Source organism: Varroa destructor, unplaced genomic scaffold (genome assembly GCF_002443255.2).
Source record: "Varroa destructor unplaced genomic scaffold, Vdes_3.0 BEIS01000006.1, whole genome shotgun sequence".
NCBI lineage: Eukaryota > Metazoa > Arthropoda > Arachnida > Mesostigmata > Varroidae > Varroa > Varroa destructor.
Window position 1 is genome coordinate 19434936 of NW_019211459.1, and position 24251 is coordinate 19459186.

The window sequence follows — 24251 nt, forward strand, 5'->3', positions numbered from 1 at the left end:
AATTCGTTACCACGCAACCCCTCGGTCTCGATTTTATTAGTATAAGTTATTGCGACAACTACACGTGTAGTACTTGCCCTAGAAGAATACCTCGTTTTAGTGCATTTTTTTTTTTTAACAAAAAAGTAATTTTTCTGTTTCCTTTTTTACTTTGCGTTTTACTCTAGTTAGCCGGGGGTTCTAGAATGACTACGCTCCAACGTAGAATTGCCAACGCCAATTCTACTCATCAAAGGTAGAATTCTGCCCATTAAAGACTAAATTCCGATACTGGACGTTGGAATTTTGATTTCTGGAGCACTAGGCCTGTTTAGCAGGCCGCTGTATAGCTAGCTACACGCTATCATTTATCGCTATTGTCTGCTCATTTTTAGAAACCGCTGCGGTCGCTTTCAGCGATCAGACGAACACCTCTGCCAAGACGCCGTTTACGGAACAGACACCAAATATGAACGAACAGCTTGAGGGGCCTCAAGTGATCAGCGGGTAATTTAAAAATTCATAGTTCTGGTCAAATATTCGATTTAATTTATGTGTTAATATATCTATGTTGAAATAAATAGCAAAATGTAGAAATAAATATTTAAATACATACCGTGGTTGCTTGGATCGTGGTTAACACATAGGTTATGCCTATACTTAAAACAACTTCTGTTCTTTTGCGCTCTCGTTGTTGTCGCTAAATTGTGAGATTCATTGTAATTTTGTAAATTGTTGAAAGAAAAAGAAAATAATTGCTAAATTTCAATTAAAAAGGTCGAGATTAAGCTATTATGTACAAGTAACGCTAAAAGACGAATTCCGGTTAGACGTTACTGGCCTCTGGTTTGTTATCAGCTATCTCCCGATGTAGATTCGCGATTTTAGGTAGCAGTTCCTCATTTACTCTACATTCTGCGTATTTTGCATTCATTCAAGCATTTCTGCTTGATTAACTTTTCTTGCTTCAGACCACAGCCGGACGCACTGCAGGAATCTTCTTCAAAGAATCGATTCCAGCCGGAATACGACAATACTAAGGATCGCGACCAACACAAAATGGAGAAACCCCAAATCATTTATATTAAGAACTCAGGTACAATATATACAAATAAACACAATATAACTAAATATAATTGAATTAAAAAAAGAAATTCACACTGACTCTTCTCGGAAATTATACTTTTCACATCTCACGTATGTCAGCTATGGGCTCGGAGCCGTCGTTGATATGTTGTCGTCTTCAGAGGGAGTGCCACACTGTCGTAATATCGCAGTACTCCCTCCGGAAAAGCGATCAGATTTGAGACCATGACAAATAGAGGACAGAGTCTTTCTACATACAAAGAACAGAAACGGTTGCTAGAAGCAAACCTTAGTGTCAGGTCTTTCAATAGGCTTTACACAAGTTTCCTGCTAAACCTTGGTACAAATCTTATCATGATCTTCTAGATCCGAAGGAGCCCAATGGACGACCTCAGCTCCCGCACGTCGACGCCGTTCGAAGAAGATACCGTTTTGAAGACATTCCTGATTGTGCGTAGTAGAATCGATAAAAGAAAGCTATTATGCAACGATACCTTATAGCTTTAAATTGATATCTATGTCAAAATATGAAACAAAATACTACAGCTCAACCCTTTATCTATGCGCTTCTTTTTTAAGCCTCTTTTCTTCTGATCATCCACAAACACAAGGAAATGTTCAACGAACATGGCTGTGCAACTTTATGTGTATATATGTACAATATGGTATCTTTCAACGGCGTACATTTTTGCCAATGCTTCGTTGTAATTTACCAAATCCGATTTACAGTCCGACAAGGCCAGTGGTGGAATGAACGTCCTCAGATCTCTCAGGAGTATGAAAAAGGTAGTGGGCTTAACGGTCAGCGAGAATTAGATGGTTCCAATGAACCGCCTAAATCTGTAAACGACGACCTGAGCATAATTTCAAGCCTGCGTCGGCGGAAGCCATCCTCAGCTAATTTTCAGCATCATGTAACTGGGGGTACTCCTGCACCGAAGTCGTCATCGCAACAGACTATAATCCCTAAACCTGATCCTGGAACCACCTCAGCAAAGGTCAGTTACAGTATCGAAGTGAGGTGGCTGCCACCGCTAGAGCGCTCCGTGGTACCAAACACCAGTGCACATGTGCAGCATTTACCTGCTGTTACCGAAAAATATTCATTGGATAGGGTAATTTAATTAATAAGATAAGATGCCCTTTGCAATTTAATCTAGAGTCAATTCCGATCTTCTTGCCTGAATCAGACTTTCAAACCGGAATATGATTCCGTTATTTTTGCAACATTCAAAGTCTCGCCTTGGAACGTCGGACTACTTACAATTATGGAAAAGCACCACACAGGTGCCACCTAAAAAAAAAACTGAAAACTATTTTTGTTCGAAATAGAGCTTTCTATCTAACGCAGGGAACTCGACAAGATAAGTTTAACTTCTACACCCCAAATTTCAAGCGTTCAGCCGTTCTCCTAATCATTAATTGAACGTGTCACCAACAGTTCTTATTTCACATGAGACCCTTGTAGATTTAAAGATATATCCTCGTAAAATGTTTTCAGGACTATGTTTTATTAAATTATAATTTGGCCTTGTTATTGTAATTTAATACATGGTTATGAAACCCAATTCATCATGCTCGTTAGACGTATGATAGCAATGCTAACAATGTTTATACTGTGTATAACGTAAACACGATTCGTCGTTCTTAAGCCAAAGAAAAATTATTTCGACGACGATAGACGCAGCACATCAGAGCCCTGACATTGTGATCTACTTGTAAAGCTATAATCCGTGCTCTCGAAGTCACATTGAGAAAAGTCAATATTTATATGGACATCAGACTGGCACTCTTAGACAGGTAAGACTATAATGACCAGTTAATGATAATTGCTTCTGATGCAGTTGCCAATTCCACCGTGGAAAAGGAGGAATCCATCTGGAACAAGAAACGTAACATCTGCAAATGTTCCACCGAGATCCCAAACCCTTCAGGTCCCTTTTGTCGTCCCACCAAGTAAGTAAACTGTTATTATAAGTTATATGACGTTCCAGCACGACAGACGTTAAATGAACAATAATTCTGATTTTTGCTGGCCCGCGTATGCTGATAGTTTTTTTTTTATCGGCCATAATACAAGCGTAACACACCGTTAGCTCATAGAGGTGACTGAAAAACCAAGAAGTCCACGTTTCTCTGGAACAATTTACAACAAGATTTAATTCAAGTTCACGCTAGCTCTTACATTACGTATGTTTCGGGATTGTTACCGCCCAGAGATTAGTGTTTTCTCTCACTAACGTACGCTTTTTATAAATATTGTTACGCTGATAGTAAATAAATGTGGTAGAAATTGAAATTTTTTTTAAGGAAATGAGGTTCTTTATACAATTATTGTTTACGTCCTCCATATCCATTTAAAAGGTGACAGAATCATAATCATAATGACAATCCTAACATATTTGTTTGAATTATTCTTGAATACTATGATTACCAAAAATATACAATTTCAGATTGTTTATACGCTGGTCAGAAGTTTGATCACGGATCATTTGTGACTACACCCGAACCTTGTTTAAACTGTACCTGCAGAGCTGGAGTTCTGGTTTGCTTCCTTCGGGTAAGGCAGAGCCTCGCAAATCTCTAAGCGATGTAGTAGCATAGAGGAATAAGTTCAATAAACTAACACGCTCCGTGGAAGTCAAGAAATATGAAAATAATCAAAGCAACACTAAGTTAACCCAAGTTTTATTTTCTGCCTCCAGAGCTAAAGCAAGTTTGAACAGCACTCTAATAGCTTACAGCAGACATAATGAGATATCAATTTCTAAAAATTTCAACAGGTGTGTCCTGCAGTAACGATGGTTCCTGAAGGATGCTTCTCGGCTCGTGAGGCCCATCAATGTTGTCCTACAGTTCTCTGTAACAAAGGTAAATTCTTCGCGAGATAATAGCGATCCTTCACTAGCAGATATTTTCCTAGGTTTTTAAAAACGTTGTCATAGAAAAAAAAAAAAAAGAAAAAAAAGGGAAGGAAAAACTTCTTTTGTCTAGATATAAACATTTCTTCTTTATACATTTTCGCAGATAATGAAAATACTGCCTCAGACGATGACCAATCGACAAATAGGAGCAAGGACGACGATTATGGTGATGATGAAGGCACTACTAATAATTCTTCATCGGAGGATATTGATGAGTCACGCAATGCCATTGGTCATAGTGGCGAACAAACGCCATTCACGGCTACCCCGCAAAAGTCGTCGGTGTCACTACCCGCGACAATTCAACTCTTCTATGACGCACAAGAACCAGCTTCCACTGGAATGAATACAACAATCTCCAGGTACGTTGTCGTGTACTTTTATTCAGCACATCTTGATCTTAGCAAGTAACGTTAAATACCGGCCAGCTAATCTTACACACTCAAACTGTCCAGGTACTTTAACTCGATAATAATAATAATAACAATAATACTGTCTTCGAGGCTCCAATCACAGTGTCCCCATACGCTCGATAAGATCTCGTCAATTTCTAAGAGGTAACTTTGAAGATTACCATGTCCGATAAGCGACAGTATTATGAAGTTAATCAAATTCGCTTCCCGGCCGTTAAATTCACTTCCAAATGTTTAGGGTTCTTAGAGTAGCGTCCGAAATCTCTGAAGGTACGGCCTTCTATTCTGCAACCAGAGCTCTCAAGGTTTCTTCTTGTACAGTTGGTTTAATTGAAAGCACACGGCGTTAATAGCTGAAGAACCATCACCAGTATTAGGAGCACCGTATGCGACTTTGGGCATTGCTTATTGTCACATAGTTTGGATGGTACTAGCTACACATAGAACGTACTCATCATGAAGATCCTGCAGGTTTTAAACGTAAGCAATTCCCAGGAACTTTAAATCTGTTCTTATTTCCAACTGTACTTCATGCCGGAGCCCTAAAAACGGCTAATCAACTGAACTACCGACACAAGAAGTCTATTTCTTCCGAATCTAAAATTGCTGATGTTAGGCATGGTCTTACACTGTTGCGGGGCCGCCGTATAGTGTTCTCTCAACCCGCTTGGTCAATATGCACACGCGGGTACCAGCTATTCTAACAAGACAAAGATAATTTCCCTAGGAAGCTAAATTTCCGCTTTAAGGTAGAATTTTTCTGTCTACGTCGCTACCGTAGACAACCTCTTGTAGACACGTTCCGTTAGGTTTCCCGGTTGTCACATCTTATTGGCAAATTTTTCTTAGGCAGAAAGATCTACCCTGTGGAGAGAATATCTTAGTCGCTAAACGTCAAACTATACGTCACGCATATAGTTTCGTTTGTTACTTTGTAAAATGCTTAAAAATGCAAGTTACGAGTATAAATTTTGGACTTGCGAAAAGTGTGGTAAAACTGAAGGTCCAGATGCGTTGTTGTGAGCGCGTTGCATACAGAGCGCCCTCCTTTCCAGCTCTACGAGCATGATAAACGAAAAGTAAATTTTTCGAGCTTTACGTCCAGTATTTCACTCGTTAACCATTATTTAGACAGCTGGTTCTGAATAAAATGTGTCTCGAATCTACGCTACCATATGTTCCCAGCTCTCAGCTGACAAACAAATTACCACTGACAGAACATACAAAGATATTGAAAAACCTTATGATACGTCATTCTGCGAGTCAAACTGGCTTCTGTGCTTTTAAAATTCCCAGTTGATTGCTTTAACAATAAACAGTGTGTTATCGCCAAGGACGGCGAACCCGTCCAATATTTTCAGGACCCCTGTAGATTTTTCCCATAGTGGCCCAGATGATTGGCCCAGAAAAACCGGCTTATTATTATGTTACTAGGATTAGATTCACCTACGATTTACTACCTGGCAAGCAAACATTAGTATCGCACCTGATACGTTGCATTTTGCTTGCAATGTTCATAGCAAAAAAAGTTCAGGGTAAAAAAAATGTTCTCGTGACTGAATTAACCTTACGAAGTTTGTGATAGAAAAAATAAGAGGGTCTTCAAAATCCATCGAATTCCATATATTTATGGCTAGCCATTAGGACAATGAACAAACAATGAAACATTTGTGTCCTGCTTATTAGATAAAGTTTGCGCGCGGCAAAGGAGAACAATGATCTTTGCCTGCTACTTGCGAAATCATCATAAACGTGAATGAGACCTGTACCTAAAAGCCTTTTCTTCTTAATCTAACGTTCGTTTAAAGCGGCTTTCACACCTATCAAAATCCAATTTTTCATTATTTGCAAATAAAGAAATTTGTGATAATTTCTCGCACGCATGACAATTCTGAAAGGAGTGCTTCGATATTACCCTTTATCATATTCAACCCTCTCTTTTATGACCCTTCCCCACCCAAGATCAATTTTATTAAGCTCTTGGCAAGAAAAACGGATGGATTTTCAATGAAATTTTATGCACAATATATTTATAACTAGCCATTAGGGTATGTTTAGACGACTGATACACGGCAGTCTACATCGAATCTACGATGTTGTTCCGCTTGGCGCCAACAGTTAATTTGAATACTCCTAGCCTTCTCCGCCACTGTCGTCGTTGTTGTTATTATTATGATTGCGAACCCCTCGCTCGGTGCGGATGACTTTCCAGCCAGTCGTATGAATAAGGTTACCCGTTATATCACCACCTGCAGCCGCAATTGCGTAGCGGCCTTGTCTGGTATATAACTAGGGTTGCCGTAGCATAACGCTACGTTATGGCAAGTGCTGCATATCGCGCGTTGGTAGGACGAGTTGACCCGTATGTGCCTGCCAAATTCCGGCCACTCTGGGAGCATCCTGCAGGCCCAAAGACAGTGTTTTTCTGGGCACCACTATTCAAATGGTGTTTAGTGATTGCCGGTCTAGGCGACCTAAAACGGCCTGCTGAAAAGTTATCAGCTACACAAAGCACCGCTCTTGCTGCCACGGGCCTTATCTGGAGCAGATACTCATTGGTGATTAAGCCGAAGAACTATTCGCTTTTCTCAGTCAACCTCTTTGTCGCTGCTACTGGCCTTTATCAGCTTTTTAGAATCATGAACTACCGTCAGAAGCGAAAGGAGCTGCCAGGTCTCGAACAAAAAAACGTCTGAATAATACTACGGCATGATATAGTAAAGAAATTTTCTATGGCAACGAAACATTCAACTCCAACTAGTTCCAAGAGCGAAGTGTTGGATGTATTCGATCCTTCCCGGAAAAGGAAAACTTCTACGAGAGCGTCGCTGGCGCTGTTGAATAAATGACGAGTGACAAAGTGTCATGTAAGGACACGTAAGATTCTAAAGAGCGTAGAGACTGCTATGTCCGCGGACGTAGGCGTTTCACAAAAACAATTTGACCTGTCAGATGATAAGACAGATTGAAGGTTACGACATAGTGGCGAAATATATTTCCGAATCAGTTAATAATAAGGTAACGTTTTAAATTCTTCAACGTTTAAAACACGATATACTTTGTAATATCAACTCAGATTTCTTTCAATGGCACAATAGATCACAACGTATAAAACAAATTGCCGAACGATGTATCATACCCATAAAGTTTCCTATCGTCGTGCCTCACAGGAGTATGTTCAAGCGGAGGACCGAAAACATGTTCTGTGGACACGTAAACAACTTTGTATTGCTTAACTGCTGCTTTTTGGTTATTGTATATGTTACCGATACTAGAAAAATAAATAAAATCTGCCGTTTAGTGAATGAAAAAAGGCCTATTTCTATACTGTAGTGTTTAATCGCGGCTATTGTCCATGCAAAAGTTAGTTCTTAACTAAGTTGAATCCGAAAGCAATGAGGATATCTGTTAAAAGCAAGTTATTTCGTTATATTTAAATCCTTGTTCAAGCTGCATCACCAACTGTTAGATGCGAGGAAAATTTTGTAGGAAATACCAGGTATATGCTCAGGCTTGCTTTCATTTCATCGATCGTAATAACGCAAACCGAGAAACATGATCTGTACAATTTGAATAGCTAAATAGCAGGATAGTTAATACAAAACCCCGCTTTTTTTAAATGCACGGGACATTTTTAAAAAAATCTTAGTCCTATGAAGTGTTCTACATATATACGATCGTAGGACTTGAAAAAGACTGAGATTTTTGAAAATGAATGATGCGACGTATCATAAATAAAAGATAAGAGCTTACAATTAGCTAAAGAGAAGACGCTTTTTCAACTATTATGTCAACTGTCGCTGGCGTCGCATAGCCATATTACTGCTGCATCAATGTGTTTCATCTTCCTGTACGTGTTTTCCTGCCGCCGTGCTTTTAAAACTACTCATATATAGTCAGCGATATACACAAGGGATAGACGGTACGAATCGATACATTCACATTACGAGCAATTTAGCGTTAATGACGGGCTAAGCGTTCTACAGCATGTAGACAGTCTCCTACTCACCACCGGGAAGATGTACAAAAAATCATGCAAAGGAACTGTTGAAGTCCTATGGGTGTTTGCTTTCGAAAGAATATATACGATTGTCTTCATCGAAGCCTGGAATCGAGCGCTTCTATCATATTAAGCTTCTATGCTGTTGGCAGCATAAGTCGGTGTGCATATGTTATGGGGTCGCTCACGTATTGGCAAGGTGCGTGAGGTAACCACATTATGATTGAAGGGTAACGGGCATACATCATTGCCGTGTAAATAGAGTTTTAGCAAACTCTAGTTCTATAACAAACATGTCGAAAAAAAAACCGTCGGACGAATGAAGCGGTTTACCTTATCCCTGTGCTTCACATTTTTCGATAATGTTGAGAGAACATAGGGAAAGGGTAATTTACGTATAGTCTATTCATAGTTTTGCACGTTGCATTTGGTTCTGCCTCGTGAACTTAGGCACTCCAAAATTTGATATTTTTTGAAGTACCGATAAAGATCCTAATAATCCTTTAATATGGTACTGCAATCCAATACGATCATATTGACAGAGTCACCAGAAACCGAGCTTTTATCCAAACGAGCGATTTTGTTCAGTTTATACAATTTTGGCTCATTGTTAGCCGCGTCACTGGTCGCCAATTTCCCACAGGAATTAACAACAATTATTAGTAAATTAAGATCATTATGTACGTGGATGATTTTACGCTGTATATTAGCAACCGACTTTACCTGCAATAAGCGCTAATCGAATTTGGCCTTTTACGTCACAAATATTGAACGATGTATTGAAATACTGAACACACGGAGTACAGAAAGGGTGAAATTAACGGTGTGATTTACGGTGAAAAAGGTCGGATGCTTTCTCTTTAAATGACCACATTTTGTCAGACTCATCTATTTGGGAGTCACATTGATGTCAAGCGTGAAATCGTTCGAAGCACGCATGGAAAACCAGAGCTCACGAATTTTTTTACCTCTGGCGTTTCGAAAAGAAAGTCAAAAACGGTTCTTGTCGAAAATGGCATCGTATTTTGTTCAGGTGAAGATAGCACCAACGGTAACGTGTTGTATCCAGCTGTACCGACAAAAATTAAATTTTTGATCCATCGAAAGAATCGAACGGCTTTCCGAAAAATACTGTAGGTATTAGCCGGTCAACAAAGAACTAGCTAGTCCATTCGCAGAAAGCACGCATTACCCCATGCATCGAGATATTAACAGCTTGTGAACATTTGTTAAGGTTAACGTCAAGTATATGAAAGCGGTAAGTAGTCACTAATGAATATATCTAAAAGTGTCGTAACTATTATAGATACACAGCCCATAGCTTTTATTATCTACACCATACAATCGACAATTACCACGAACTAAATAAGAACTGTACCTAGAAATACTGTGAATTATGGTGTCCCTATAACTATATACATACAGAAAAGAAGGAATGTCAAATAACAGAATTTACAATGCTCAAATCTTAATATGATAAAGAAACATTTAAATAGTATTTACTCAATTGTAAATTAAAATAAACATGAAAAATAATAAAATTTATCTTTCAAGTTAAAACGCTGATGGCTGACGTGCTACGGTGGTTCCTAAAAGAAGTAAACGTTCTTTACTACAATAACTAAGTATTTTTTTGCTAATTTTTACGATAAATATGTAAATAAATCACACATTTAATGAAATAATTAGATCATATAAAATAATATTCAAGCCTACGAATAATATCTAGATTGATTAAAAAAAATATACACATCGGTTTCTACGTCTACGCTAATAGAGCCATACCTCACATACATGTTACAACGAAAATATGAAAGCAACAGTTAACGCTGTGTCTTGCACAATTACAGTAATAAATAATAAAAAAGAACGATTAGGTGGTACCGTTTGTTCGATGTAAAAGATTCAACGAAGCCGTAAATGAGAAAGTTGCAAAATGGTGCTAACCAGGTATAAATATTAGATATCATTTACACTTCGGGAACCGTTTTGAAGGGAACTTGACAAATGAACCCACCCCAGTAAGGCCCGTGCTAGCAAATGAAACTGGTAATTTGTGTCATCATACTGGGTCCTCTCGCCTGCCTGAAAATGCCAAATATTATACGAAATTTCCGGTTCACAACGCGGCAGTGCTTAAGGAATCTATTTCACTTCAGCAAAATTGAATGATTTTGACAGTTAGCTTTTGGTTTATTTAATCATTGTGCTCCTTTGTTACTTTATTTTCTAAATCAAAAAATGAACCAAGATCAATGACAAGTTACAAATAATCCAACCTACTACTCGTGCCGAACCAGATCCCAAAGTAATTTTTATCGTCACCAAATTCAGTCACCGATTCATTGCAGCTAAAGACTGCCAATAGTTTTACTTATATTCTCATTGAATGGACTACGTAAGGTTATGTACTCATCATTTATACTTCGATGTAGAATAGCTGGCTGTTTATATATATATATATATATATATATATATATATATATATATGTAAGGATTGTTCTATTATAAAATAAAGTGAATAGTCATTGAAATCACAAGTGTTTTGCTTACCTCGTTCACCTTGATTAGTGAAAATGACAACAAACAAGAAAGCCAGGATAAATTGCCAACAACTTCACATGTAGCCGGAAGCAGTGAGGAAACTTCAACTTCGGATACGTCTAATACAGGAGATAGTTCACAATCGCTTCTAAGAACTGCTTCGGACGACACAACGACACCCCGTGATTTCGATACCCTCATTGATGAGCACCTAGTAACAGTGGTGCGTATCTTTGTGTACCGTTATATAAGACGATTTACAGAAGCTGGTTTGCTCATAGCTAGCTCTATTGCTCTACCAACTTTCGTTGTTACATATATTACACGACTTGTTGGGTTATAATGAGAGGATTACTGTAACTAAGCACAACACTTTCATAGTTATAATCATTGAATTGATTGAGCTTAAGAATTACTCCACACAAAATGCCACGAAACGTTGGCAAATATTATGCAACTACACGAAATTCTAACCAACCTTATTATTAAGATAATCAAGTTATATAACGTTTCAGATGGCATCGGACTGGGCACAAGACACCGATCAAAACGGTACCTCTCAATGGTCCGTGGCATCGGCTGTCGCGCCTCGCGACGATAGTCCTTTGGTCGTTACATCATCTCTTGAGCTCACATCTATTTCCGACGTTGAAGCAGCCCTTCAAAATAGGTCGATTCCTGGAGGTGCGTCATCATAACGAGTTCCGTGACATTTAATTAAATGTGCTCACAAGGCCTACTTTAGCTGCAGTCAAAGTCTGTAGGTCTGGTCTTTCGAAACAAGTTCGAGTGTATGATTTTTATTAACACTTTATCCGTAGAAAGTGGTTTCGGTCCACCATATTACACCACCATGTTACCATAGATTTTTTTAATTGTAAAAAAACCTAAACTTATAAAAAGTCAGCCATTGAAATTGTTACAGTGCGCTACTTTTGCTGCCTTTCCCGAACCTTGTTTAGAGATAAAAGCTTTGAAAACTATAAATTATCGGAACAAATAGTGATAGGAAATCAAGGCAAAGTTATTAATAAGCTATCTCGGAGCTCATCTATGATACGTGGTGCGAATAATGGCCATCGAAAGCCTTGAAGCATTTGGGGTTTACGCCGAACGTCGGTCGACTAAATGAATTGAACTCGCACGATCCCACTGGATGCGAATCTATATTGCTCATAGCTTTTGCTTTGGCCTTAATTGCATGTATCGCTATTGCATAGGTCTGCCTTTGTTGCTTTAAAAAAAATGAGGATCCATTGAATCAGTCTCCTTATGAACATCGAACCAATCAGTATATAAGATACGGCGCTGCATAAAGGCCTTCACCCTGCATGTATTAATAATAAGCACAATGCAAAGAACATGAAGGTTTGCTTATTTTGCCTGAAGCACAAAAGTTAGTGCCGGTATTGCTTGCGAATTCCCAGCTGGACTTATTGACATTTTGACAGAGCAGTAGAAATGGAAACAAAAGTGTTATATTCTCATCCTCGTATGCTATGTACAAGGAACATCGAATCCGAATGTTACACTCCCGACATATTTTGATCCCAATCTTTTTCTTATACGTCTGTCTTCTTCGAGCCACGAGCACCATATGTGGTATGGCCATCTTGCAAAGTTTCATCTATGAAAATTTTAATTCATGCATTTGTTTAAATTGCGTCTTTTGCTGCATGCGTTATTCGCTTGTGCCTATCTGATTGCTGCTCAATCCATCTGCACCACCTCCGCCGGCGCCTGATGTTCCGTGTCCCCCGACCATCTTGGTCATTCATTGCACTTCAACAGCGTGCCATTCGGACGGTGCCTGGTTCATGGAAGGTTCGGCCATGCTACCACCTCGCCGTACTGCGAACGGTGACGCCAACTTAACTTCGAATATCATCTTTCAAGGATGTTCTTTCTGCTATTGCTTGCGGGGCCGGAGGCGCTGTGTAAGGCCACGCTGTGCCCTTCGAGTTCCAGGCTGCACCCCACGTTACGCTCATCCAAACGATTGTTGTCCAGCAGCGTACAATTGCAGCGGAAAGCGGAATGCGTCGGCTGTCGAAGGGTCTGACGGAGGTGAACAAGAACCATTGTTATGAATACATTTATTCAACCGATCTAGCAGTCGAATGAATATACAGTCTCGAGTAGTATCCTTGTGTAAGCATGATTTTGCTCGTCAAGATAGGTGGCCAACGTTATTAATACATGACTTTATTTGGCACCTAACATCGGTGTTCGGATAACAAAAATGGGGCAGTTCACAGTGTTACTAGACTAACTGCAACTATTATCAAGCATCGTTTTACAAGCATTCTTTTATTGATTTTTCAGCTATTTTAACTGAAGGTTCAGCTACGACAACAGCCCCGATTATCGGCGCTCAACAGGTGCCCGTTCCTATCGCAGGTGAGACGAGTACACCTACACAGTGTTTCTGCTGGAACGCGTTCAGATTATGTAAGAACGTCGTTATCAGTAGAGGTGTAGTCTTTATAAAATACAGATCTAGACAGTGTGCCCACATAATGCATGTTCATTGTTAGGTAATCTAACGTAAATCAATACCGTACATTTAATATTTAAGGGTGTCTTCAAAACGGTCGTGTATCTGCGATCGGTACTGTTTTATCTACTAAAGAGCCATGTCGTACTTGCATCTGTTCGCCGGAGGGTCTTGTTTGTTCGCCTGTTGAGTGTCCTCTTGCAGCTCCTGAATGTGTAGGCGTCACCCCTCCTGGACACTGCTGTCCTATTGAGTACATTTGCGGTAATTAAGCTAGCAATTTTCGATTTGGATTGAATCGAAATACTACATTTATGCCCTTGAGCCAGCAAATCGTATCCCGGTACCGTTGATCTTAATTAATGTAATGAAAAGGTTTATCCGAAAAGCCCAATAATTCAGTAGTAAACACTGAATACTGTTTTATACTTTGCTTGAACAGACACAATCCGTAACACACAAAACGAAACAGAGCAATTGAAGATCATACCGGACCCCAGGCCCGGTTCGTTCAAAGAAACACACTTGTTTCGTAAACTTGAAGACGATGCATTTCTGCCGAATGTTACGGAAATCTTATCGAAGGATCAAGAAAGAACGTCCTCGTTCAGGTAAATACAGATGAAATGGTTTCGCATGTTGAATAACGATTGTAGGCTTCTCTCATCCAATTCCAATTTGTTTTCAAATGTTAATCAGACTAAAATTGCCCAGAGGTTTACGTTCTTCGAACAAAATAACCTATATTACAATCCACAGCGGCCCTTTACATTGTTACATTACAATAGAATAGCATCTTACGCGATATAAATAGCATTGTGAGCCGCTTTCGAATGACACAAGATATCTAGCTAATAATGTTTAACGTCTCTGCTAAAACAGTTCCGCCACGCCGACTTCATCAACCGAGTCATTTCGGTCTCAAGAAGCTACTGACCTATCAAATGAAGCCTCTTCTATAGTAAAGGAGAGCGACAATCGCACTGAAAAAACGTTTTCATCTTCTAAAGGCAGCAGCCAATCTCTAAATCCTAATGATCAGGTACGCAGGAGCTTGAATTCGCGAACGTACATCAATGATCTCACGGATATCACAACAACATATGTATACCAACTTGATTGAAGTGTATAGACCCGTTATATATGAATGCAAGAAGGAATTATAATAAAATCATGCTAAAAACATCGATTCTCTACCCAGGAAAAAAACAAACGATTGCTCCCATCTGAAGTTCAACTGGAGAAAAAGCCAAACATTAATTCTAGCCAGGAACTGCACGAATGGAAACTTGCCTCAAACAAAGTAAGAATGCTATTACAACCGGTTGAGTGAGCACGCGAACGTAAGACCGTATAATTCAAGCAGTAAGGAAAATTATGTGTTCAATTTGAATGTTCCTCGCGTGTATACTATAAAAACGTAAGTACGTAGAACCATAAAAATTCCTTCTTCAATTTTCTGTTCACTAGAATGATTCTCGTATTAGCAACTGAAGGAACGATCATTACTGTTTTTGCACAGGTTAACGTCGATGCTAGTCACCTTGACCCCTCAAGCAATGGTCAGTAGCCACTTCGTCCAGAACAAACACTTTATTTGGTTTGATTATTATCTTAGTTAGAAAATAAGATATAGGCTATCATTTAAACAGTAGGCGATCACGGCGATGCCGGTTGCGTTCTTATTCTTTTTTAGATATATATTACTTTTCATATTTATTAGATAAGCGTATCTTGAGAGACTATCTAGCACAGTGGATTCTAGCACACAGGAACAGATTATACATTAACCCTACAATGTCGTTTTCAGATACACTCAGTTTATTCTATACGCCCGAAGTTCTTTTAGAGTCAAACCGTACCATCGATACAGCCGAGCAGATACATTCATTCACCGCTGAGAAGTTGGCGGTGTCCTCGAAAGAGCCGTTAACAAGCACCGAGGCTGCTTCGACGGATCCTCTGCAAATAACAACAGCGACCGAAGCTTCTCCGATCAGTTTGAACACATTGATCAAGTTTGCCCCGGAGCATCAAACGATTAGTAAGGAAAGTCGACGTACGAACCCATCACACGGCATAAATGAGGGTTCATTAGCAAAGGTGACAAAGAACAATCATTTGGTACTCAATCTTGACTTGATCGATTTCCGAACGAAGGCGGATAATCAGAGCCCGGACAACTTACTTTTACATCAACATCAGCCTATATATGTTGCCGAGGAAAAGGTAGATCGTATTCCCGGCCATCGCGATAAAGCCCCCACTATTAGGCCAATCCTTACGGGCGACACTGAAATCCTACCTCAGTCGCAGTATACCACACCGCTAAAACGAGTATTGTACACCACTGAGGTACCGAAATATACCGTACCCGCGTATCTTTCCGAGGCGTCAAGTCCCGCCTTAGCAAGGGTGCAAAGTATTTTCATCGGAAAAAGCGGTGATATATTGAAGATTAGTGACCGTCATGGAACAACAATTGCGGCGGAAGGCAGTAGTGAAAATATCACAGGGTCAGATATAAATATTGGCGGCGCAATAACGACAGAATCCATTGATCTCAAAGAAGACTCGTTCCCCACACTGGCCACATACACGGAGTATCCAGTTGACGTTGATGCGAAACGTTCACGAACGTCAAATAGCAAAAAATCTACATTTGCCGTCGATCTCGGATCTCATATGACTGTGGCGTACAACTCGGGAAAGCTGACACCGGAAAGCAGGATCACCACCGCCAAAGGCCCTGCATTCGATCAGGACCTAACGCTTCGGCGTTTTATCACGACAACACAGCTGCCCCCACATGCGTCCCTAGTTTTAGATGCGATCCAAGAAAATACCGACTTTAACGAAGGACCATCGTCACCATGGGTTACGCCATCAGCAACGCGCACAACCACTGAACTGCCAAGGCCGAGTGGACACGTCTTCACACTGCAACAAAGGCGGCATCACGAAGAGCATCTGACACCGACCGAGTCAGAGGTAACAGTGAAACTTACTAAAAAACAGAGTGATGATGTCACAATTACTCCTGGTTTCATTAAGTCCGCACCTTCAAATCTGCTTAAAGCCGAGATACAGTACGCAACGGGCAGGGAAAGTGAGGCATCGTCCAGTACGAGCACTCCCTCCGACATTATCAATAGCAAGTACAGACTTCGTACTCAAGACCCATTACAACATGACTTTAAGAAGACAACAAGCGCAAGCACGACAATGACTAAATCTACAAAGCCGATTCAAATTACAACTTTACAGATGAGCAGTCAGGCCGAGCATTTAGAACCATTAGGACAGCCCACATCGACAACGGCCAGTATCGTCTACCGAGACCTTGGCCACGAGGTTGAATCCATAGACTCACAACAACTTAATCAGCTAATCAAGGATCACATCGAAAAACATAGGCGAAAGGACAATGCTATAGGAGCTACTTCTTCCTCCCTTGGTAACGGTGCAATTGGATCATCGACGCACGCATCAAATAGCGGTAGGATTGATTTCGCTGAAGGCGTGAAATTATTCTCAACTCTGCTCTTGAGCGGCTTGGCAATGGGTAACCGCAGGGAACCCACGAGTTCGACCCAGATTTCCCCACAAATTTCCTCGCTAACACCGAACAGTGCCACATCCCCATCGACAGTGAATCCTTCTAATTTGGAGAAGCGATACCAAAGGCCGCCGTTGCACCCCCCATCTGCAGTAGAATTCGATTCGCATCGGCCCGTAATAGGTGAGCCCCAGTTGAACCAGTTTTCAAGTCCAATACCCATTCCGGTGACAGCACATCCTATACCGAACTTTGAGCAGCACGCCAATGAAGTTCGACTCCCCCATAAACAGTCATATCACTATCATCAACCACAAAAGCAGGATCGACATGACGGAGGTTCTCCACAGCTATATTATATCGATGACCCTCTGTTGAACTTTACAAACAGAGGGCGAACTCACACTCAATCGACGTCACACCGCCCGACTCCACCGAGTGCGAATGTTACTATTGGCAATGTTACTCAAGGACCAAGCACTACTGAAACTACTTTGAGCACAAGGTTTTCAGTAAAAGAGACGACGGAAGCTACAACAGCGAGCAGTGTGACTTCGAAGCCAGCTGGATTCAATAGACAACACGGTATGAAGGCGTTAGTGAATGGTAATCGCCGGCATAATAGCGATTACATATTGTCATAATACATTTATTTAAGCTGAAAAATAAATAAATAAAAAAGAGAAAATTAAAAAAACAATACATATATATATATATATATTTGAGGGACTTAGCGGAACATGGCAGATGCAAAGTTTTACTGATAATTTGCTATGGCTTGTTGTCACTGCAGACGGTAAAATGAGTGCCCCAACCTATCTGATAAATTGCAGCATTCAACATTTTATCTAAGATATTTATTTATATTGACTTTACTATTATCATTCCGAATATTATGCAGAGTTAACATTTTTTATGTCCTCCAGCCGCCTTAGACAGGATCCTAAATTTTTGTACGCCATACAGAAACTGCATATTTCCGTTTGCGGTAATTACTCTAGGTAGTAATAGTTATCTTCCTAAATAGGGAGTTTACTGATATCACGATGTAAGGTCTTTGTTCTTTACTTATCAATCCTCACTCGTACTCAAATTTTGTTTGGCAGTAACCGCCGGTGTGATTGCCAAAAGTCCAATAGGGCCTTTAAGCGTCGGAAACGGAGGACAACGTGTAGTGCCTTTCTTGGCGGATGATGCCGTATTTAGGCCAATTGCCAATCCTCTGTTAGTGCTATCTGGAAGCGCATCCGGCAAAAAGAAATCGACCAGCCAGCCTCAGAATAACAAAAAAACAACATCATTGAAAAAAGGTACTTTGAAATGAAAATGTCGCTGATCGGTCTGACGGTAATAGTATCCCAACTCATTCATATTAGCCAACGTTTGCTTTAAATCCTCTGTGGAGACGTTTTTCAGCTGTCTGCGATATCTCTACGATAAATTATGTGATTGCTGACTGAAGATTTTTCTGTGCTTTTCTGTCTGCATATTGCTATCAGTATTGTTACTATTACTTCGGCTTTCGCCTTTAAAAGCGTATCATTCGATCCTTCATAGGCTCGAATTGTTTTATCGGCGGAGTTACATACGCCGATGGTGAAGTTATTCCGAAAACCGACGCATGCGAACTATGTCGTTGCTACTTCGGCGAAGAACTCTGTGCAGTGCGGCGCTGTCCGCCTCCTCCCGGATCCGATTGTCGTGCCGAACCTCTACCGGGATCCTGCTGTCCGCGTTACACTTGCAGTAAGTATTGTACATTGTTTATTATTCAATAGCCGATCGTCTGCTCGTAAATTTCGCAGCCAAATACTCCGACGTTCATCGACACGTATACAAGTGAATGCTATTACACAATACCAGATATAATATAATTCCGGAAGTCGATTATTTTGCGACTCATTTTTTCGTGCTTGCAAAACGATTTGCTGTAACATAATGTCTAAATTCTGTCAAAGGACATTATTTATCTAAACATAATTAGAAGGATACCTACCTAATGACTGGTATATGCGGCAGATACCCTAGGACCCCAGTTCGATATCAGCTGTGTGAATTATAGTGTTCTTGGTCATCATGGTTAAAAACTAACCACTCAGAAACATACTATCTCTTGGTTGGCTTTGTCAATGACTTTCCTTTTAATTCGATAGGACCCGAATCGGTAACCCTTCCTCCGTCAGTGATGCCAGGCTCAACCTTAGACGACGGCTTTCATCAGCCCAATCACCCGAAATTCGTGCCGCACATTGACATTTTGATGGCACCTCAAGGAGATCAGCGCTTGCTTTTACTTCATCAACATTCAACTTACCAAAGCAGTTCGAGCAAAGGCAGTAGCAACCACGAACGCTCTTCCTCCACGATGTCGCAACAGGTACGGTAATTTCGTCTTGAAAACACGTTTGAAAAAAACATATTGGCTTTCAAGTTATTCTGCCAACTTGCCAAACCAGCTACTAGCAACTCAGAATTCGAATGCACCAATTTAGAGATATTTTAGTTACCAAAATATTTTTATTTTCGACAAAGTATTTTCTCATTTAGACTGATCTGGAACTAAAGCCCAGCCGCCCTCTGTTTTTAGGGACTTCGTCGTGGAGGTTCATCCAACTGGAAGAAAACCCGTCCCCTCCCGTCGCCGTCGTACAATCCGTTCTTTCCAGGACCTAGACGGGACACCCCGCCTCCGCGTTCCACACCCTCCCCCCAGCAGGTATTTACACTCAACTATCTTGAAAAACCGTATCTAAGATTAACCCTTTAAATAAAGAAAGTTTTTTTCAATAACTTTCACATTAACCGAGTTTCCAAAAATAAGGCATGTTCCATGCTTCTGCCATGTCCTGCAGGACGCATCTTGTGGTCGTTGAAAAATAACAATGACTGGAAATTTTTTACTGACAGAATGTAATTCTTTATTTTCATTTTAAGATGGCCAGTACAATCACGTCGCCTACGTCAGTGGATGTTTCGCCAAAAGTTAGCAGCCCGTCAAGTGTCACAAGGCAGACGGCTCTGTCCTTAGAAAACGAGATTTCTGCCACATCAAATACGTGAGTCATTCACCATTGACCTTACGGATCAAGGTCGTACTTAAATGCTATTGCGAAGTGTTTTGGATGCTCTGTTAAGAATTGTTGTTGTATTTACAGAAACATATTTTATTATAACATTCCAGGTTCAGTAATAAGCTTCCAGGAAGTGGCGAATTCACGACAATGCCTACAGCGACCCTTGCATTATTTCAACATGCATCAAGTAGGTTAACTTTACAGTTTCTCTAGCTTTGTTAGTTCCCAGCGTTAATGAATAGCCGTTTATCGCGTGCCTAGCTGCGTGTTATGCATCGGCCTAGTAACATGCTTCACAATAGTGGTAAGATAGTTTGTTCTCTGGTGATGATGGAAAAGTTATGGGGATAAAAGACTTTTTCAATTCTTATTAGTCCTATGGAAATCAGTTTCTGATAAATTATACAATTATTATTAGAAGGAGGTATATATTTTCGTCCTGTGCACATAGGTACTGTGTCAACAACGACTACTGCCGCGACTCCATCAAGCAACAGTGGGGGAAGTGGGGGAGGTGTGTTTTCAGCTATTACAGACATTCCGTTTATTCGATCGTTCTTCAAAAAAGACCCACCACAAGCTTCTGCTTTGTCAACAAACCGGCTGTCAGACTTCAACAGGGACAGGCACGCGTCACATAGTATAACCAGCTCTTCAAGCCTAAGAACACCTACACCGGGTTGGTTTTCTTCCGCAAAATCGACGATACCTAGATTAAGAGTTAGCAATAATCATCCAATATTTAATTCAGCAAGGGTTCCTGTTAGATTTAGTGGAAAGGAGCAGTTGTATGCGAGCTAAACGTCTGCTAAACGCAAATGAGGTTAAAGTGCATAGTAATTATGACACATCTAAGCTTCATTATATAGTTTTCTTCCAAATATAACAATTATCTAATCTCAAGATGTTTCCTATGTGCAACAGCTGCCCTTCGTGACGAGAATGTGTTTACAACTGTGATGCCGAGCTCCACGGCATCAATCTCACGGCCAAGTGACATTGACCTCGATGGTGGGCAAAAATTACAGCCTCTGCTAACTTTAAATGGTGCTTGGAACCTCGTCAAAGTATCTGGTTAGTGATGACAAGTGACCAACTGAAAACGCTTATCAATCTTATTTGTTAAGGATCAACTGATTATATACCGGACTAGCATAGCGAGGTAACGGTCCTGGATATTCTATGTGGTTTCAGCAAATCAGCTTTCTTTACTGATTGAATTCGCGCGATCTTCACACGCGTAACAGCAATCTGCCTAACTCCGCTTCTGTTTAGGTTGCAACATCTACGGCAAATTCTATCGCGTTAATGAAGTCGTTACCGAGTTAACCGAGCATTGTAAGGTCTGTACCTGTACCGCAATCGGTGTACATTGTATCCAGACTTGTCGATAGAGTGAGACGTAACCAGTGAAGCCTCGTGTGTCCTGCATCAAATTATATGGAACAGATGAACCACGTATCCATGACCTTGCGACGAGCCGTCATCGGTCCTGCAATAGCCGTTAAACTTCTAAATCCAACCGAATTTCTCAACTGCAGAGAGAACGGATCGAGGTTGGGGCATCTTTTTCAAGACGGTTTCAACAAAACGTACTAAATATCCTTTGTTTCGCTTCGACCCGATTTCTATATTTAATCTAACAATTTTGGAAGTCGGTGGAAAATTATCGAGAGTATCGTGTACCAGCACAAGCCTACAAAACTTCAATCCAAGGTATGCTAAATAGCACAAATCCTTCTTGAGCCTAGGATGGCTAAGCTCGCTCACAAATGTTGACGACGATCATGATCTATGTAGGTCTGGCTAAAAGAGCCGAAATTTTTAAGGTCTTAAGTTGGCGACGAGTTGCGGAAAAGTTTGCAAGGTTACTTATAATATAATACTTGTAATATTTTTATAGTTCTTATTTTCTTGTAACCTAGGTGTGATGTTTGCCGGATTCGACCTTGCTATCGTATATATTTATTAGCAGTAGCATGTATTGCTGGTTTCTGAGATTAACAGATCAATTGTACATGTAAATAGTAAACTGTGTTAACACTGTATATTGTCTAGGTAACAACAAAGATAGATACGAACTGTGTTCCGATTGAATTGGAATACGACATCACAAACGATCTAGACTGGTCCGGTCATAAAAGGACGGGGTGCCCGTTGTATTATACACGGGTGAAACGATAGCAGCTATACATATATATAATAGATCATATTATCGAAATATACTATACATTATTTACACAAAATGCTGATTTCGAAAATTGTTATGCACATAGACAGAAACATGTACCAGACACGTAAACAATACCGAAAAACACACAAATGACATGGAAACTAAAAACAACGATTTATTGAAGCTATTATAAATGAAATGTTAATTAGCGTAAGTTATGTCGCGAACACCAATTAGTGCATGATAAATTGACCCGAAAGGCGTGAGATAACACTGTAGAATCATGCAGCATGTAGGGGCAAAAAGGAAAGGGTGAATAAGCAACTACCTGTTTTCGTAGTTAAATCAAAAAAAATGAAGCACAGGTTAGGTAAGGGGTAAGAATGGACTTCCAGTCGAAGTAGCGAGAGGAACATGCTGTATTGCCTAGCTTAGGACATATATGGACGGTTCGGGTTTAATCCACTGCGACCTTAAGTGTGACTATCAGACTTCTCGTACTAACACTTATAAACCTAGTATAACGCCCTTGATCCATTGCTTGAAGAGTTAATTACCATCTACATGTCTCTAATCTGGTCAAAAATGATAAACCTCTAGCTAGGAAAACTCTCATTTAAAACGGCAGGCACGATTCGCTGCTGATGCGTGTTTTACAGTACTATTTATTTTAAAATTAGTAGTAATAATTACTAGTTTACTGACATTTGTACATTTGATAATGACGCCTTGGGTAAACAGGGAGCTCAAGCGAGATATAGCCGAATAATGGTAAATATATATATATATATATAAAGGAATGAAACGCACCGCAGCAACTTGGTTGACCGGTATTATACATTGCTAGGTATGATTACGGCGGGGACTTGCATTTCCTTTTTACTACCGAAGCAAAATCAATAAAATATGCAATATGCTTAAACATATATATATATATATTTTTTATATTTTTTGGATACGAAGCACAGATGGTCTTCGAAAACCTGATAGCACGACCGTCAAAAATAATCGCACGTTGAAAAAGTGTGTGTTAGCATACAATGGCTCGGTATTGACATACTCGAACGTAAGTGATATCCGAAGTGCTTCCGCTTACTCTGTGCTTGGAATATTTATAGAGTAGTTTAATACATTCGTCTCAAGGGAGAAAAAGCTAGCAAGAAAAGCAGCCAGCAGTCTTTAACTCACCTTGCAGATGCTAGTTCAGATTTTTCGCTGGGATCAAACAATACTTTTCAATATTGGATATGAGCGAAACCATCAAAACATGTTATGAAAACCTGAATAAAATGCAAATGTCTATGCAGTGACGAACGAGCTATACGATCGGCATATTAATGATTTATTTCCCTTTATATAATTGCCATAAGCCAGTTCCGTAACTAGCTGAAATATTTGGCTTGTCATGTTGACCTGTCGTTTTGCTATTTCCACTGTCTTATTTTATTGATGAGCAACGAGCACATGCTAAAAACCAAGTTTCGATTCGACAACGTTTCCGAAACGCGTCCCACCTGATGCGATGGTTGATCAATCTGCCGCTTATACTCTGCGACCCTTTCCTTTAAGAACCCCACCGCCTGCACCGCCCTCTCCGCTTCAGGCCCAGGGTTGCCAGACGAAATGCACCGCTCATGCAATATTCAAGCTACCACGAATACTAAATAGGACGCACGTTGCTTGAGCAAACAACAAACTCTATCATTACATCCAAAAATTGTTGCCGTCGTCGTCGTTGCTGTACCATCGTGGCCACCAATAGAGTAGCTTCCCAACAGAGATTCTTCGCCCAAGAGTTCTCTCCCTTTAATTCCCTTCTCTAAAAGAACCCCATACACAGACACACACCTTTGTAGGCCCCCCACAACGGTTTCTTCGACATTCTCCCGCCCCGCAACTCAAAGGTGTCTTTTTGAGTTACGGTTTACGCTGTCGTTTTCGGTTTTTTTTTTCATTTGTCGTTATTTGCGTGATATTTTTACGAGAAGTTTTTCTGAAAGTA

General features: G+C 40.2%; 2 protein-coding genes across 6 annotated transcripts in view; both read left to right on the forward strand.

Moving 5' to 3' along the window:
* LOC111252772 (uncharacterized) overlaps positions 1-23179 on the forward strand; it is a 43841-nt gene extending 20662 nt beyond the window's left edge. For 2 of the 5 annotated variants that reach the window (XM_022811181.2, XM_086993774.1), the window contains exons 2-27: positions 375-486; positions 951-1075; positions 1432-1515; positions 1795-2063; positions 2910-3021; positions 3519-3625; positions 3849-3936; positions 4093-4351; positions 10974-11169; positions 11462-11630; positions 13272-13346; positions 13525-13707; positions 13886-14054; positions 14326-14485; positions 14645-14746; positions 14966-15005; positions 15254-17587; positions 18109-18312; positions 18560-18748; positions 19156-19379; positions 19590-19718; positions 19937-20058; positions 20184-20263; positions 20528-20755; positions 21001-21150; positions 21352-23179. In XM_022811181.2, the coding sequence (XP_022666916.1) occupies positions 375-486; positions 951-1075; positions 1432-1515; positions 1795-2063; positions 2910-3021; positions 3519-3625; positions 3849-3936; positions 4093-4351; positions 10974-11169; positions 11462-11630; positions 13272-13346; positions 13525-13707; positions 13886-14054; positions 14326-14485; positions 14645-14746; positions 14966-15005; positions 15254-17587; positions 18109-18312; positions 18560-18748; positions 19156-19379; positions 19590-19718; positions 19937-20058; positions 20184-20263; positions 20528-20755; positions 21001-21150; positions 21352-21470 (6029 nt within the window). In that variant the 3' untranslated portion in view covers positions 21471-23179. Of the gene's footprint in view, positions 1-374; positions 487-950; positions 1076-1431; positions 1516-1794; positions 2064-2909; positions 3022-3518; positions 3626-3848; positions 3937-4092; positions 4352-10973; positions 11170-11461; positions 11631-13271; positions 13347-13524; positions 13708-13885; positions 14055-14325; positions 14486-14644; positions 14747-14965; positions 15006-15253; positions 17588-18108; positions 18313-18559; positions 18749-19155; positions 19380-19589; positions 19719-19936; positions 20059-20183; positions 20264-20527; positions 20756-21000; positions 21151-21270 lie in introns of all 5 variants that reach the window. The other 3 variants (XM_086993773.1, XM_086993772.1, XM_022811184.2) reach the window with 3 other exon arrangements.
* Positions 6571-7715, forward strand: LOC147754959 (mitochondrial pyruvate carrier 2-like). Its single transcript, XM_086993785.1, has one exon. It carries the CDS (start codon positions 6721-6723, stop codon positions 7096-7098), a length of 378 nt encoding a protein of 125 aa, XP_086849911.1. The 5' UTR covers positions 6571-6720; the 3' UTR covers positions 7099-7715.
* Positions 23180-24251: the final 1072 nt, after the last annotated feature.

Coding starts and splice junctions, on each gene's coding strand:
- LOC147754959 (XM_086993785.1), top strand. CDS start 6,721: ATGGCAAGTGCTGCATATCGCGCGTTGGTAGGACGAGTTGACCCGTAT.